This window comes from Trachypithecus francoisi, unplaced genomic scaffold (genome assembly GCF_009764315.1).
Source record: "Trachypithecus francoisi isolate TF-2019V2 unplaced genomic scaffold, Tfra_2.0 Lachesis_group13, whole genome shotgun sequence".
Taxonomy (NCBI): domain Eukaryota; kingdom Metazoa; phylum Chordata; class Mammalia; order Primates; family Cercopithecidae; genus Trachypithecus; species Trachypithecus francoisi.
This window is the reverse complement of record NW_022681458.1, coordinates 83,806,657-83,824,797: the sequence shown is the minus strand read 5'-3', so window position 1 is coordinate 83,824,797 and position 18,141 is coordinate 83,806,657. Positions and strand designations below refer to the sequence as shown.

Sequence of the window (18,141 nt, the reverse complement as noted above, 5' to 3'; positions counted from 1 at the left end):
GTCCCAGTTACTCGTGAGGCTGAGATGGAAGGATCACTTGAGCCTAGGAGGTTGAGGCTGCAGTGAGCCGAGATCTCATCACTGCACTCCAGCCTGGGTGACAGTGACAGCCTGTCTCAAAACAAAAGCGAAACTTGGTATATGTCTTCTTTAAGTGTTTTTCTTTTCACATACATATGTTAAATAAATGCCATACTTTTTGTTGTATAACTTGATATTTTTGTACACACACAGTGTATTGTAGCAATATGCATTCTTCTAGAAATGATTTCTAGTGATTGCATGTAATTCATTTTCCAGCCTGTAGGTGTGACGTAATTTTTTCAACTATTTACTTATTACTGAATTTTAAATAACACTGCGGTGAACATTATTCTAGTTTTATTGAATGACTTCCAGCAATTGACTGTGTGAATTTAACTAAATATAGTAGTTTCTTTCAATATATTTGTGGACTATGTTTATCTTATTAGTATCTGAGTAATTTATACCATGGTCCAGAACTGAGCTAGGTGTCACAGGTACACGTAGACATAAGTATTATAGTACTAAGGATAAAACAATGTGTATACCAATAGGAAGGGATGTCAGCTTCTTAAGTAAATAGACTTTAATTATTTAGATAAAATAGGCATGAAAGAACTTTAATGTATGCAAATTTATAAAACATCAACCAGCAGCTATTTATACCTCTCCATGTGTGGAGTGGTGGGAGTGGGGCACTGCGATGCAGACTGTGGCAAAAAAAAAAAAACAAAAAACTACCTTCTTTATGGACTGTAGCAAAAGAATCTACCTGATTTACAGTTGCATGACATGGTCTCTGAAGAGAGTGGGGACAGAAAGATGTGGACCTGGTTAGCTTTGGAAAATGATGTTTTGACTATAAACTATAAAACTACCCCCCCCAAAAAAAGAAACTGCGCATAAACGCTGTACTCTAGTGGGTAAAGTTTCTCATGGGACACAGGTTGACAGTTGCAACACTGCTTTACATATGTACAAGGGTAAAACAAATACTGAAGGGGTGGTAGATGGAGAGAGCCAAGTTTCCCACAGCTGGAGAGGAAAGTCAAAGGTATGCAAGGAAGGAAGGCTAGAATGAACCTTGTGGGACTGTATTAAAGTTAGAAACCTCAATGTGAACTTAGGTTTAGCTTCACATAGATACAGAAGTAACTGTATTTTCGTGTGTATTCATGGATTAGGACACACATGTATTTCCTGGATCTGTTCACTGAAAGAACTTAGAAGCAATAACACCCTGGTAGCAAAAAGTACACCCAGATCTTGGTTCCTAAATTCCATTTTCTAACCACAGTAAGCAGGACTCCTTGAAGAAATGGATAATTATAGGTCTGGGGCATCTTGCATTGTCCAAAAATAAGGAAGTGCTCATGAAACAGAGGATGCGGGCATGTCTGAAGGCCATACCAGCCAACCTCAAAGAGCTCCTAATAGCCAAAGCTGGAATAATTTGAGCAACAAAATAAATAATGGGATGTGCTGCATTATAGTCCAACGTATAAAACAAATATACCTGCACATAACTCTATACTGGGAGAAGAGACATCTTCCTTATAGAAGAAATTTCGAGTAATGTTTGCAGATACCTTCCCCTTCACTAGCTAGGCCTTAATCCTCCATGCTCCTTGAGTGTGGACTGAATTTAGTGACTCACTTCTAAGAAACAGTGTGGAGAGGTGGGGAAAAAGTAAATTTACAGTGGAGAAACCTGACAGACACTACCTTGACCAAGTAATCAAAGTTTAACACAACCAGCAGTAAACTATGTCCAAATATGAAGAAAAGTTTCACTTTGGGAGAATTGCTTGAGGCCAGGAGTTTGAGACCAACCTGGGCAACATAGTGAGACCCCATCTCTACAAAAATCAAAATTTAAAACTTAGCTGGGTGTGGTGGTGTGCACCTGTAATTCCAGCTACTTGGGAGGCTGAGGTGGGCACATCGAGGTTCCAGTGAGTCGTGATTGTGCCACTGCACTCTAGCCTGGGGGACAGAGTGAGAACCTGTCTCAAAAAAAAAAGAAAAAAGAAAAAAGTTAAAAGAAATATACAGGGAATACTGACATATCCCCATCTAGATTCTATAATTAAGATCATGCATTCTGGGCTTTATTACATATCTACCCATCACACAATCTTATTTCAAAAAGTATTTCAAAGTAAATTGCAAACATCAGTACATGCAATCCCCCAGCCCCCACCCCCCAACAAAAATTTGTTTAAAATGTAGTTTCTACCTTCTCTGCCAAGGTTGTTGTGCAGCACCTACCAGCCACAGCACAGTTGACGCTATGTGATTGTGTCATGTTGAGCCTCGAGGAGTATGGGAAATTGGAGAGGATGTAGGTGATATAGGCACGTTCCGAGGTGAGCACAGATGTGTGTGATCAGGTGACCCACTTGACTGACATGGATCTATACTTGTGGGTGCTGGGGCATCATGGGATCAGTGAAGATCCAGAAAATAGCAGCTGTTTCCTGACACGAAGGCAGCTTTAAGGATGGTGAGAAGGGATGGTGAGTCTGCTCTGGGACAGAACTGAGCTACTAAAGTTGTAATAATGTAGAGTGCCCAAGCATTTATTTGGGGAGAGCCAAAGGCCTGCCTTACCATGCCATTCTCCCCTCCCCTCTGATCCCTTGGGAACATAAATAGAGTGGGAGGAGAGAGAGTTTAGCTCAGGAAGGGGCAGGAACACTGATCAGCTCATCAATCAGGAGAGTGCAATTATGCAGAAAGGACAGAAATCACTCCCTGAAGGCCACAGACTTGGGGATTTGCCCAGAAGAAGACCTTACAGCTGCTAACAGTAGCCCTATTCAGTTGGGGTGCATAATGATTTTAAAACTAATCAGGAACCAAAGCCTGAGGCTAGGGACAAGCACAAATATCTTGTTGACAGAGCAAACATCTAGATTTTGTCAGATGGGAAGTTTCCGAGGAGGTCAGAGTGATGTCATGGTGTGCACTAAGCTTTCATCCTTAAACAGATGGGCCCCTGAGGTACCATCTGCAGCTCCCTGGGGCCCTTCAAAATGACTTCCTATAAATTAAATTGTCCTAAATTGGTATCGAGAAATTAGTGTGGTAGCCATATACCAGAAGCAAAACTAGACAAAGGAAGGAAATTTCCATGGAGTTACCCATTTCCTTTTCCTCCCTTGCTTTATAAATAGCAAGGGAGGTTTATTATTTTGGTCAACTTTCTTGGTTAGCACATGAATATTATTGTCTCCCCCAAATAGCCATCCAAGGTAAACTTCCCTTTCTCCTCTTAAGCTGGGACAACTGCATTTATCCCTACCTAAGCCAGCGTCAGCTGGATATTTTTCATAAACTGTCTTGCTATTTTGGGCCTTCTGTTTTTGTTGAGGAGGAAAGTAGTGGTTTTGTTTCTGGTTTTTTCTTTCATCAAAGGGATGTTTGTTCTGGAAGGGCAAGGGGAGGGGATTCTTCTCAGTCTAGATCAGAGGGAGAAAATGTTTGACATCATATGTAAGTGGCTGATGATGAGTCTTAATTGGTGAAACATTTCAGAACAGAAAGTGGGTCTACTGTACTCATCCTTTTATTTATTCAACACTTACTGGTACTTCGATTTGCAGTGGACGATATAGCCTCTGTTCTCAGGGAGACAGACAATCAAAAATAGCAAAGTAAAGTTTACATAGGTATGAGTGGAGTATTAGAGAAGCTGGGGTAGGGGGTTCAAGGAGGGGGTAATTTTATTGAGATGGAATCTTACTATGTTGCCCAGGCGGGTCTCTAACTCCTGGGCTCAAATGATCCTCCCACCTCAGCCTCCCAAATAGCTGGGATTACAGGCTTGGGCCTCCATGCCCAGCAGGAGGTGATTCTTGAGCTGTGTCTCAAGGGAGTAGCCAGGTGAGGTGGGAGTTGGGTTGGGATGGGGGGACCACCCTAGCCAAGGCATGGAAGGTGAACTGGGTGGTGTGTGTGGGTAAGTGGATGGAGTGTGGGGTGCAGCAGGGAGCTGTGAAGGTTGGCTTGGAACAGGAGTGAAGACAAAAAGCCGGGGGAGGTGCATGTGGGTAAGTGGGTAGGCTAGGCACCCAGGCGGGAAGCTGGGCTGTTAGCACATCAAGCCTGCTGGCTTCTGTTATCTGAATAGAATGGGAAGAAAGGGCATTTGCTAGAGTAGGGTGGAGGAGAATGATAAAAGTTTGAAACAGTGGTTGCAGGGAGTGGGAGGAGGGCCTTTTAAAATATTAAGGGTCTTTTGAATTAAGAGAATTCAAGTGCAGTGGCGTCTTTCTGCACCGTAATGCGATTTCTGTGGTCTTTCGGGCCCAGGGTGTAGGTAAGGACAAGCTGAGTTGTGTTATTAGTTCCCTTGGATTTGGCTAAAGAAGAGGGTTGCAGACAATTGAGGGTGCTGGTAAGGGGGTGATTGGTGGCGGGGTCCACACTGTGGGAATGAAGAAGGGGACATACTCAAGGAACATCTGAGAGCAAGGACCTCAGGAGGGAGGGAGGGGGTGTGCGAGCCGGAAGGATAGGAGGCTGTGGTGACGAAGCAAGAGTATGGAAATATGGCTTCTGACTGAGGTGTGACCCTGGGAATGACTGGCCAGAGTCAAGAGCCAGGGATCAGAGCTCAAGTGCAGGCGTAATGAGAACATCTGCTGTCAGTGACCCTGCGCTGGGCACTGCCCTAAGTGCTTTGGGCTATTTATTCAACCCAGCCCCACTAATAGGTACTATTATTTATCGCCGTTTACAGGTGAGGCAGCTGAGGCCCAGAGAGGTGAAGTAATTGCTCAGGGTCATGGAGTTAATAAATGATGGAGTGGAGCTTCTAATGCAGGTTGTCTCTTCTGCTCTTGTTCCTTCAGGAGCTGACTACTGGGCAGGAACGTCTCTCAGGAGAAAGAGTGGAAGAGAAAATTGTGAACTAAGGCCACCTGTCCCCTTTTCCTGTTGCATGCGAAGTTATCAAAAATAGGTAGGTGATGGCTGAGGATTGGGGTAGAGTGTGGTATGGCTGTGAATAGTGACTCAAAGAGGGATGAATCTTTACATGAGGTTGGAAGAGAGATGGGCTGTAGAACGTCCAGTCTTTCCACCTGCCCAGAGCCACTGGTGAACCAGCACCTCCAGGGGAGGAAACCCTGTCAAAAGCAGAGATGGGGGAGTTAGTGTTTAATGGGTGCAGAGTTTCAGTTGGGGAAGACGAAAAACTTTTTATAGGTGGATAGTGCTGATGGTTGCAGAAGGATGTGCTTAGTGCTGCTGAACTATATACTTAAAAATGGTTAAAATGGTAAATTTTATGTCTATTTTATCACAATGAAAAAAAGGTGGTGGAGGGAGGGAGTAATAATCACTACCATTTATGAAACCCTTTCCTGGTACAAAATGGGCACTTATTAAATATTTGAATGTGTGCTAGGGATTTTGCTAAGTGCTTTACGTGTATTTTCATTTAATCCTCACTTTCAGAGATGAGGTAAGCTCTGCTCTACAGATGAGGAATCTCAGGTTTAAAGGGATTAGGCAACTTGCCCAAGGTCATGTACATCCAGAAATGGTAGAGGCTGGCTCAACCAGATCCTCATACTCCAAAGCCCTTGCTCCTAATTGTTAGGGAATTGAACAGTGGACAGAAGATTCCAGAGGCTGTGGGGGAAGGGAGAGGGGGTTGTTGATGGAGGGAGGATCTGGGATAGGGAAATGCTGGGTGAAAAGAGGAGGGGTGGGGATGGAGGAGCAGCTAGACCAAAGGAATGAGAAGTCGGATGGACAGGATCATCCTCCAGTGTCCAGACTGGGCATGAGCTGTCATGGAACTGGCAAAAAGTTCAAGTAACACCAACTTTTTCTCAGAAAGGGGCTGGAGGTTATGCAGAAGTGGGAGAGCCCAGCTTAGGGTGTGCCTGTGTGACCCAAAGACAGTCTTGTCAGCAGAAGATTCTTCCCAGACTGGGACCGGCGTCTGGAGGGGCTGGCGGTATGGACAGTGTGGACATGAGCTCAGCCTGGGTGCCCCTTGTCATCTTCCACCTGAATGCCCTTTCTTCCTGCTGACCTGCCTGAGGGGACCCAGGCTGCCCATTGAGTCTGAAGTCAGCAAGCTGATCGTGAATTTAGGTGCATGAACACAGGGAGGAGGAGGCAGTGAGGAGGACTGAGTGTTTTTCTGATGCTGACAGACCAAATGCCAAGGGTGAGGGTAAATCATGGCCAACTACCTGGCTTTGTAGATGATCAGCAAACTGCAAATATCTTGCCACAGATTTTGTTTTTTAGCAGAATGGTGTGAAATACATACACAAGGTAACAGATTTTATCCGACTACTTCACAAAGATTTTGAGGTTGTAACCGATAACTCCTAAGGCGTGGCCAATGGTATTTGTGATCCTCTGGGTGCAGATATGGGTTTGTCTCAGATATTTGGGTTTAGTGAGGTGTTTGTGAGCTGCTGAGGAGGGAAATGCGCTCTTGAGAGTTTCTGTTACTTTTATGTGTTTACCTTGGATTCAGCAGGATTCTTTCACTGTCTTGCTGTTGGTTCTAAAATCTGTGCTAAAAGCAGGCTGCCTGAGCAGTGCTTTCTGTGTAATAGAGGTGACCATAGAGAGTGTGGTTCCGTGATTATATAATTTTGAATAAATAAAAAGATGTCTCATGACAGGTCCTATAAGGGCAGCCTGGAAGCGACATCATAAGGGATTAAGTTGCACTGCAGCTGAATCTTGCAGCTATCAGACATGCAGCAGTATGGCAGCTGTAACCTCCAGGTGTAAATAGACCTTCATCAGCATCGCTGGAAAGTGCTGGGAGGATCCAGAGTACTGCGGGATGCTGCAGAACTTTGTTCCTGGCTGTGGTAGGTTTTTAACCCCTGTAGCTGGCTGGATGTATGGAGCTTTACATAGTGTATTTCAAGGAAAGGTAGAGGGTGTATGTGCTCACTGGTGCCAAATTCAGATTGATCGTTTTACTGTCTCCTTTTCTGCCCCTTTTCCCCAGCTAAGAAACAGGAGCTAGGTGGAATTTGCCTTAAAATGAAAATAGGACTAAGGTAATGATAACAGAAATAGCCCTTTGTTTTGGGAAATAGTAATGGCTAACCTTGTAATGACTAGTTACCTTCTGTGCCTTCTTGGAATTACCTACCAGGCTGCTTGGGAACAGGATTGTGTCTTATTCACTGCCATATTCCTCAGCCAAAAACAGTGCCTGGCTTTTAGTAGGCACTCTTAATAAATGAACTTCATGCAGATTAGGATTCTAAAGCACAGAGAGGTTAGATTGCCTGCCCGAGGCTACTCAGTTAATGGATTGGATTCCTTAACAACAGGTAGAGGAATAAAGTGGAAGTCATAGAAATGGTTTCCCTTCGGAAGCTCTTCACTGACAATATTTGCCGAGGAGACCAGCTTGGTCATGGAGACCCTAACCCAGCGGCACTAGAGGAATTAAAGACACACACACACAGAATACAGGATGTGGAGTGGGAAACCAGGGGTCTCAACAGCCTTCAGAGCTGAGAGCCCCGGAACAGTATTTATCCACATATTTATTGACAGCAAACCATAGATTAACTAAAAGCATTTCTTACAAGAAATAAAGGGATGGGCCGAAACAAAGGGATGGGTCTGGCTAGTTATCTGTAGCAGGAGCATGTCCTTAAGGCACAGATCGCTCATGCTATTGTTTGTGGTTCAGGAATGCCTTTAAGCGGTTTTCCACCCTGGGTGGGCCAGGTGTTCTTGCCCTCATTCCGGTAAACCCACAACCTTCAGCATAGGTGTCATGGCCATCATGAACATGTTACGGTGCTGCAGAGATTTTGTTTATGGCCAGTTTTGGGGCCAGTTTATGGCCAGATTTGGGGGCCTGTTCCCAACAATATTGACCATGGTTTTAGAGGAGGCTTGAATAAAACTAAAGGCCAGGTACGGTGGCTTGCACCTATAATCTCCGCATTTCGGGAGGCTGAGGCCGGTGTTATCACTTGACCTCTGGAGTTTGAGACCAGCCTGGGCAACATGGTGAAACCCCATGTCTACAAAAAATACAAAAATTAGCTGGACATGGTGGCTTGCTCCTATAGTCCAAGCTACTGAGGCTGAGGTGGGAGGATCACTGGAGCCCAGGAGGCAGAGATTTCTGTGAGCTGAGATCACAGTACTGCATTCCAACCTGGGTGACAGAGTAAGACCTTGTCTCAAAAAAAAAAGTAAAATTTCTGTATCTATTAATGCTAGTTTTTAGAATTCATTTTATTAAATATAATTTTATGATATAATTTTATAATTTTGTTATGAGGATTAAATGAGAAAGAACTTAGAACAGTCTGCACCATGTAAGTGCTATATGTGTTTGAAAATTTGTCTTGTCTATTCTGAGACCACTACAAAAACAAAAATGAAAAACAAACCAAAAAAAATTTGCCTTGAATGTCATTTTTTTTTTTAGGATATTTGATGGCTTACTTGGTTTTAATTTTGAAGTAAAGGCCAGAAAATTTTTTTTTTTAACTATGGAGATGTCTTTAAGACTAGACCTGAATAAGAAAATGTAATTCAAGATACAACAGGAAGGCCAAATGAGGTCTGATTTTTAGTAATTAGAATGTTATGGCTGGTCGCAGTGGCTTACACCTGTAATCCCAACACTTTGGGAGGCTGAGGCCCATGGATTGCTTGAGTCCAGGAGTTCGAGATCAGCCCTGGCTAACATGGTGAAACCCCCATCACTACTAAAAATACGAAAATTAGCCAGGAGTGGTGGTTCACGCCTGTAGTCCCAGCTACCCTGGAGGCTGAGGCAGGAGCATTGCTTGAAACAGGGAGGTGGAGGTTGCAGTGAGCCGAGATGGTGTTGCTGCACTCCAGCCTGGGCAAGAGAGTGAGACTTAGTCTCAAAAAAAAAAAAAAAAAAAAAGAATGTCACGTTACAATCTGAACACTACATTAATACAAATATTTTATAAGCCGAACAACTAGAATGCAAACTTTTAGTAAGAATTGTCCACACAGGACCAAGAAAAGTAATTAGGAGAAAGTGTTATTGTTTGGTACAGTAGTCTTTAAACATTTTTCTCTTATAATCCTTAAGTAAAATACTTTTTGTTCATACCTGCAACATTTGTAAATTTATAATTACACACTGTTTACTAAAGCTATTTCCATTATAAAATACACAAAAACAGAAATAATGAGACAAGTAAACATGACTAAAAATTTCAATATTTTCTTTCTATACCCCTAAAGATTTTCTTTTACTCTGTTTTAAGACATCTGGTTTAGAAAGAGTAATCTGGAAGAGGAGATGCACAGCATTTTTTGAAAAGGGTTTATTATTTCTTTGATGTGATATGTGGATGGGATATTGACAGAAAGGTAAATTGTTAGACAGATTGAATGTAGGATGTTTGGGGAGTAAACCAGAAAGCTATCCCTGGCCATCTGTCTAAAAATACTGGTGAGGTATCACAAATCAAACTTCTAAGGATTAAAGTGTCCCCATTAGAATTTTCAAATCACTTCCTCATAACTGCTAATGCTGTGCACTCTGGAATAGGGGGAAAATGTAGTTCATACACAGGTATGCAAAATTGCTTTTAATTTGAAAAGTATTTCAACGACAGTCATGCACCATCTAACGTTAGGTCAACGACAGAGCACATATACAATGGTGGTCCCATACGTTTATATTGGAGCTGCCTTATATAGGTGTACTGTTTTTTATCTGTAATACTGTGGGTTTTTTTTTTTTTTTTTTGAGACAGAGTTTCGTTCTTGTTGCCCAGGCTAAAGTGCAATGGCGCAATCTTGGCTCACCACAACCTCCACCTCCCAGGTTAAAGCGATTCTTCTTGAATCTCAGTCTCCCTAGTAGCTGGGATTACAGGCTTGTGCCACCACACCCAGCTGATTTTATATTTTTAATACAGACGGGGTTTCTCCATTTTGGTCAGGCTGGTCTTGAACTCCCGACCTCAGGTGATCTGCCCGCCTTGGCCTCCCAAAGTGCTGGGATTACAGGCGTGAGCCACTGCCCCTGGCCATATACTGTGTTTTTACTGTCCCCTTTCTATGTTTAGATGTATAAGTACTATTGTTTTACAGTTGTCTACAGTATTTGCTACAGTAGCATGCTGTATGGGTTTGTATCCTAGGAGCAATAGTCTACCACAGAGCCTAGGTGTATAGTAGGCTGTCCCATCTAGGTTTGTGTACGTACACTCTGATGTTGACACGGCAAAATCTCCTGACACTTTTCTCAGAACGTATCCTCGTATCCTCGTTGATAAGTGATGTGTAACTGTATTCCTGAATGGAATGGTAAGGAGGCCAAGTTAATCTTTCAGAAGTGAAGAAGTGGAGATGAGATGAAATCCCTGGATGTAATGTGGACAAGAGCTGTGGGTGGATAGATGAGTAGTGAGGAGGTGACTTGGCTCAGGGCCTCCAAACAGACCAGGGTAAAGGTGGCCGAAAACTGTGACAGGGCAGGCGCAGAGCGTAAAGTGGGGTGCTCGCCTTCATTATTGTGGAATATTTGCTGGTAAATTAATCTTACTTTCTTCACAAATTAACATTTTCAAAGATTGTCAATCCTTTATGTGTTTCTGGACCTAAAATATCACATGAAGAGAGATTATCAAGTTCAGCTGGATCAATTGAAAAATTTGCCCCTGTGGATCAAATTCAGATTTTTTGAGTGGTTTTATTTTTGAGAAAATTTTTATTTCGAGAGAAAGTAGCAGCTATTGTTACTGGAATTTCAGCTTATGCTGTGATCAATATCTGTTATACAATTGCTGTTGCACACTATGCAAGCATTACTTTGAACTGCATCTGATACAGGTTGGTAGTCCAGGTCATTACTTGCAAATTGATGAGTCCTGTAGCAATAAAATCAAGTATCACAGCTGTGCCCCATTGAGGGAAATATGGGCTTTTGGTGTAACCCATCAACGAGCTGTTGATTATTTGGAAATTGTTGGCGACAATTCTGCCCAAACTTTGCTGCCTATTTTGCAGGCACAGGTTTGCTGCTATTCATGGGCTGCATAAAATAACATTTAGCCTTTCCTTGGTTTCCAGCATGCTCAGGTTAACCATAACAATTCAACGTTCATTTCCTGTTGCCTTTTGGTGTGCATACCCAAAATGTCGAATATTATTGGAAAAACAAATGTAAAGCAAAGTGCGAGACCTTGAGAGGAGTTTGTCTTGATATACTAGACTCATAGTTGTCTGAATGTATGTGGTGTGATTGATTTGGAAATAATGCTTTCAATTCTCTTTTACTGCATATAGCAAATAATTTCCTGTTAACTAATATGATGTTTTGGTTTTTGGTTTTAGTATGTCTTAGTACAAATATTCAGGGACAAATTCTTTAATTGAATACGTCTTAGAGACAAAGTATTCGGTTGATCTGTTAAACTGCTCAGCGGGCGCGGTGGCTCACACCTGTAATCCCAGCACTTGGGAGGCTGAGGCGAGTGGATCACGAGGTCAGGAAATCGAAACTATCCTGGCTAACACGGTGAAACCCCGTCTCTACTGAAAAAAAAAAAAAAAAAAAAAAATTAGCTGGACGTGGTGGTGGGCGCCTATAGTCCCAGCTACTCTGGAGGCTGAGGCAGGAGAATGGCGGGAACCCGGGAGGCGGAGCTTGCAGTGAGCCGAGATCACGCCACTGCACTCCAGCCTGGGCGACACAGCGAGACTCCGTCTCAAAAAAAAAAAAAAGTATCCTCTGCTCAGCTGGGGAGAGTCCTGTAGGAGGACTCCCAGGGCAGAATTCATTGGCCTTGCAACATCGGTAACCACCTAGACCAACAAATGGTAATGAATATGAATTTAAATTCATTTGGGATGATGGTTGGGGCAAGCTGATCATTAATAGTTTTCTACTGACGTTGGGGACTCGACTTAACTACTGATAAAAGGCGGTAATTTCAGACATTTAGAATTAAAACTATCCTTTCTTGAATAACTAAGAGCAGGTTGGAAAATAAATGATAGATTGACCAAAGCTTCATTTTCACTTGAGAATGTTTAAAACTATGTACTTTGATTAGATGTGAGCCCATAAAAAAATAAAAATAAGCTAAGAAAAAAACTATGTACTAACAACTATTATCAAAAACAGTATGAAGGTGCCTCAAAAAAGCTAAAAACACAGCTATCATATGGTTTACCAACCCCACTACTGAGTATATATACAAAGGAGAGGAAATCAGTATGTTGAAGACATATCTGCATTCCCATGTTTATTGTAGCCCTGTTCACAGTAGTCAAGATATGGAATCAACTTAAGTGTCCATCAGCAGATGAATAGAATGGAATATACAATGGAATACTATTTAGCCATAAAAAAGACATTGTATCATTCGAGGTAACATGAATGAGGTTGGAGGACACTATGTCAAATGAAATAAGCCAGACACAGAAAGTTAAATACCGCATGTTCTCACTCATATGTGAAAACTAAAAACGTTGATCTCATGGAAATCGAGAGTAGAATAGTGGTTACTAGAGGCTGGAAAGTGTTGGAAGAGGTGTGGAGGAGCTGGAGGTTGGTTAACAGATACAAAATCACAGCTAGATGGGGCAATAAATTCTAGTGTCCTATAGCAATCTAGGGTGACGATAACTAACAGTAATTCATTGTATATTTTCAGATAGCTGAAAGAGTGGATTTTGAATGTCCCCAGCAAAAAGAAACGATGAATGTTTGAGGTGATACATATGTTAATTATCCTGATTTGATTACTATACATTGTATACATGTATTGACATATACCACTACCCTCTCAAAAAGTTAGCAATAATTTACAAATTTTAAAAAATCTGTGTACCTAGTACTGGAAAGAAGGTAGAAATTGACAACGTTTCAGCAATGATGGCATTCTATTTAACCACAAGTAAAATATTTAAGTGTTATTGGAGTATTTCCAGCAGACAGATTTCACAACAAGAGAGAAAAGATCTGGAAATAGGTGGGCAGATATTAAAGAACCAGAGGAAATAGCAAATATGGACCACTGGTGCATGCCTTTCATCCCTCAATAACTTCCTCGAAAGTTGAGCTATGTAGGGAACTAGTCTGGCAGTATTCATTCCTGGAGTTTTCTTAAATGATAGTTATGCTACCATTCAGAGAACATTAGTAGTAAGATTCTTATCCTTAATTTTACATAAAAAAGACTAGTCATTTTCATAACTAATTAGTTGATGCATTTGTGGCTTAGATGGGGAAAAATTGAGAAACTAGGATAGTTGGCAAATACTTAGAACTGACAGGAGTAAAATTAGAAACTGATAAAATAAGAATTTGGGGTTGCTAGGAGTCCTTGAGAAAAGTAGCCTCACTAAAAGAGTGAATCAGGGAAAAGTTATGCTGATTCTAGATGCATTACTCATTAGGAGAATGCAAGCATGCCCTCTTCACTCTTGAAGTGGAGGCCGTGGGCGCATCGAGGGAGGGCCTGGCTGTGGCAGGCATGCCTGCAAACCCTGGGGGTCTGCCTCACATTGTTTGTACAGTAAAGAAAGATTTAATACTGACACGTGGCTCTAGTTTACAGATTCTAATCTGCCAAATCCTATTTCAAGGATGTAGACGGGAGATTACATTCAGAACTATGTGCTTATAGAAATGAATGAAAGGCTTTTTTGTTGTTGTTGTTTAAATGAAAGGCTTTAACATTTTTTCTCTAAATGACCTTAGGGCGATCACTCATTCACACTGGATCTTAATTTCTTGTCTAAAAATGAAGGAAAGGTTTATTGGAATAGTCTCCTAAAGACCGTTCTGCTTCTAAATCTGTCCATTTTGTTTTTTTTTCTTTGTTTTGGTTTTTGTTTTGAGAGAGGGTCTTGCTTTGTCACCCAGGCTGGAGTTGAATGAGTCTGTTGTGAAGAGCTGAGGATGGAAGGTGATGTTATTTAATATTACACCCATGAGTGTTCGGGGCTTTACATACAATAGTTGCTTTAATCCTGCATTATTCATTCACTCTATAAATTGCACCCATGAGTTTAGGATATCACTGTCCCCATTTTACAGATGAGAGTGAGTAACATGGACAAGTTCACTTAACTACTACTGGTTAGTTAAGTGGACTTGAGGTGGACTACATTGAGAAATGGCTGTAATAATGATATCAGTGAGTCATTGTAAGGTTTAAATGAAATGAAAAAAGTCATTGTTTTGGGTATTAGAATTGTTCTGATTTTTCTCTTTCTTCCTGTGTTCTCACAGATTACTTGGAAGTTAAAAAAACAACAACAAAAAAAACCTTTTTTGAAGATAGTAAGATCTCAAATTCTACTCCTCAAAGAGGAAACAGTGTTTGGATTCTTGGGATCTGATGGGGGCAGGCAATAAATGGTACGTCAGTTTTCCCTGTCTGAATTCTGAACCAGTTCTGAGAGACAAGGAATTCAAATTACACCTTAATTTTTTTTTTTTTCACAAGACAAGGTCTCACTCTGTTGCCCAAGCTAGAGTACGGTAGCAGGATCATAGCTCACTATAGCCTCAAGGTCCTGGCCTCAAGCCATCTTCCCTTCTTAGCCTCCTGAGTAACTGGGACCACAGGTGCACACCGCCATGCCTGGTCAAATTGCACCTTTTTAAGATGATAAAACTAATGTCAGAGACTTTGACTTAAATTTTTTTAAAATGATTTTTATATATGCCAACAGTGCACATCCCACTCCTGAATTCCACAGTAGAGACAGCCTGCCCTCCTGCTTCTGGCAGTGTTGGGCCATCAAGGCTTCCCATGTGGGGCCAGAAGGCTGACCAGACTTAAACCTATGCTTCCAGAGATTAGCTCAGTCCCCAAGAAGGAGGAGGGAAGGGCTGGGACCCATCCCCAGTCTCTGTTCCTAAACTTCCTGGGTTAGGAAATTCACTAGACCTTCTAGGAAGGGGGCTAGTGACAGGCCAGAAGAGGAGCCCAGATGGTAAGCTAAGGGGTGCTGTCCTCATAGAAGGAAACAGGAACCAGGCAGACCCATCCCACCCCTGGGCCCCAATCATAAATGCTCTTGTGTTTCCTAAAGCCAGCATCATTCAGAATAAATTATTTTCTTTTACTTGAGATACCAGCTTTTGTAAAAGTGAAATTGGATTAAAAATAAACAACAACAACAAAAAACCTAACCTTGTTGTTGCTGAGGCCAATGTTGCTGCTGTTTCTATATTAGTAGAAGTCAAAATAGAATATTCTGGCATGTACTATTCACTCCGTGCTCTAAGAAAGTCACTGTACCTGATTGTGCCGATAGCAATGTCTTTCAGAACCCGAATTCAAACACGTGCCTCTAGAACCTTAAAATACCTTGGTACTTCTATATATATATATATTTTTTTTGAGATGGTGGGTAGATGGAAGACTTCATGTTAGCAGAAACTGCCCCTCTCTATTGTGGTGGTTGAAGTCTCTGCCACACAAGAGACCCAGTTTTAAAGTCGTGCTTTCCCTCATACAGTGTTTTCCTGATAGGAGTGGAAGATGTTGAGACCAAAAATTTTTGTGGGCAACTGACTTGTCAATTTCTGAAGTAACATTTTCATTTAATAATGAGTAAAACAAATTTGCCCAGCTAAATTATTCAGAGGAATTACAAAACTTGTCACTTAGAGTGGATGTTGGGATATTCAGGTCATTTAGGAGGCTGTGGTTAAAAATAAAATGACCTAAATATAAAGCTCTACTTTTTTAAAAAAGGGAAGTTTAAGCTTTTAATTTTTATTTGACATTGGTCCTAATTCTGTTTCTGTTGGGGGGATGTAGGAGGCTACTCTTCTGGTATTCCAAATAAAGAAAAATTCTTCTTTTCTTGTTGGTAGTTTTGCATGGTATTTATGTAGCTCTGTTTTTTAGCCAGGGTATATAAATTCTGTATCTTTTTTGATATATTAGGGGGATGTATGTGTGTGACGGAGAAATTGGAGAAGGTCATAAGCACATGACTCTCTTCCAAGAAAAATTGAAGACAATTCATTAATTGTTCTAGTCATTCTTTTTGTACTTTTAAGCAAGGAGCATTTGAAATATGAACTTGTCCCAATCTGCTTTTGGGCAATAATTGGAGCATAAAATGTTGAAAATCAATTATGTATTTAGGGAGGATGAAACAGGCTGACATATTGAAGGCATATTGTATTATGTTTGGTGCACTAACCAGGACAGTTACGTCATATTCCTGCAGTAAAATTGTGTCTCGAGAGGGTGAGACACAGAGGATCACACATCCTGATGTACTCAAACTTCACAGAACATAAGAGTGTTTATAATAGGCCTGCCATCTGTCCTGGGAAAGAGTCCTATCTTAAAAATTGGCTATGCTTTTGTTGTTGTTGTTGACTGATAAGCAAAGAGTTTGATATTTTTGTTTTATACATGCTTATACCTGATTTATAACAGTGTGATAATTTCACAATGCATTATGTGTTCCCTATGCTGGTTAAGGGGGTAAGATCTTTGCAGGAGAGGGTAGAGAGAGTTTTAGATTTCTCCCGTAACCCCAGTGTGCCTGACACAGTACTGACGGTCTGTATCCCCAATTGTAGATTTGCAGAATATTGTCTTGTGTCCTCCGGATAGGAGAGGCACCCGAGGACTGTGTTGTGTTGTCTGAGGTCACATGATTGGTAAGCAGCTGTATTAGTTGCTAGGGTGGCTATAACCAAGTACCACAAAGTAGATGGTTTAAATAACAGAAATGTATTGTCTCAGAGTTATATAGAAACTGGACATCCCAGATCAAGCTGTTGGCAGAGCTGGTTCTTTCCTAGTCTCTGAGAGGGATCTGTCCTGGGCCTCACTCCTTGACTTGTAGAGGGCCATCTTCTCCCTGTATCTCTTCATGCCATCTTCCATCTATGCATATGTCCAAATTTCTCCTTTTTAAAAAGACATCAGTTAAATTGGATTAGGGCCCACCCTAATGACTTCATTTTAACTTGATTAACTCTGTATAAAGAATCTATCTCTAAATAAGGTCACATTCTGAGGTACTGGGTGTTAAAACTTTGTATTAGTCCATTTTCACACTGCTGGTAAAGACATACCTGAGACTGGGCAATTTACAAAACAAAGAGGTTTAATTGGGCTTACAGTTCCACATGGCTGGGAAAGCCTCACAATCATGGCAGAAGGCAAGGAGAAGCAAGCCACATCTTATGTGAATGGCAGCGAATGAGGAGGACACAAAAGTGGAAACCCGTAATAAAATGATCAGATTTTGTGAGACTTATTCAGTACCATGAGAACAGTATGGGGGAAACTGCCGCCATGATTCAATTATCTCCCACTGGATCCCTCCCATAACACGTGGGAATTATGGGAGTACAATTCAAGATGAGATTTGGGTGGGGACACAGAGCCAAACCATATCGTTCCACCACTGGCCCCTCCAAAGCTCATGCCCTCACATTCAAAACCAATCATTGCCTTCCCAATAGTCCCCCCTAGTCTTAACTTATTTCAGCATTAACTCAAAAGTCCACAGTCCAAAGTCTTATCTGAGACAAATCCCTTCCACCTATGAGCCTATAAAATCAAAAGCAAACTAGTTATTTCCTAGATACAATGGGGGTACTGACATTGGGTAACCACAACCATTCCAAATGGGAGAAATTGGCCAAAACAAAGGGGCTACAGGGCCCATGCAAGACTGAAATCCAAATCTTAAAGTTCCAAAATGATCTCCTTTGTCTCCATGTCTCACATCCAGGTCACACTGATGCAAGAGTTGGGTTTCCATGGTCTTGGGCAGCTCCACCCCTATGGCTTTGCAGGCTACAGCCTGCTTCCCAGCTGCATGAATGTCTGCAGCTTTTCCACGTGCACAGTGCAAGCTGTTAGTGGATCTACAATTCTGGGGTCTGGAGGAGGATGGCCCTCTTCTCAGAGCTCTACTAGGTGGTGCCCCAGTAGGGACTCTGTGTGGGGGCTCCGACCCCACATTTCCATTCTGCACTGCCGTAGCAGAGGTTCTCCATGAGGGCCCCACCCCTACAGCGAACTTCTGCCTGGGCATCCAGGCATTCCCATACATCTTCTGTAATCTAGACAGAGATTCTCAAACATCAATTCTTGACTTCTG

General features: G+C 41.8%; 1 protein-coding gene across 15 annotated transcripts in view; it reads left to right on the top strand.

Annotated features, from left to right (window-relative positions):
* Positions 1 to 18,141, top strand: part of TANC1 (tetratricopeptide repeat, ankyrin repeat and coiled-coil containing 1) — a 273,836-nt gene that overhangs the window by 34,776 nt on the left and 220,919 nt on the right. For 8 of the 15 annotated variants that reach the window (XM_033231382.1, XM_033231395.1, XM_033231390.1 and 5 more), the window contains exons 2-3: positions 4,884 to 4,993; positions 14,282 to 14,410. The exons of 1 other annotated variant lie outside the window; for it this stretch is intronic. In XM_033231382.1, coding sequence (XP_033087273.1) covers positions 14,408 to 14,410 — 3 coding nt within the window. In that variant the 5' untranslated portion in view covers positions 4,884 to 4,993; positions 14,282 to 14,407. The remainder of the gene's footprint in view (positions 1 to 4,883; positions 4,994 to 14,281; positions 14,411 to 18,141) is intronic. 6 more of the 15 variants (XM_033231392.1, XM_033231391.1, XM_033231396.1 and 3 more) reach the window with 1 other exon arrangement.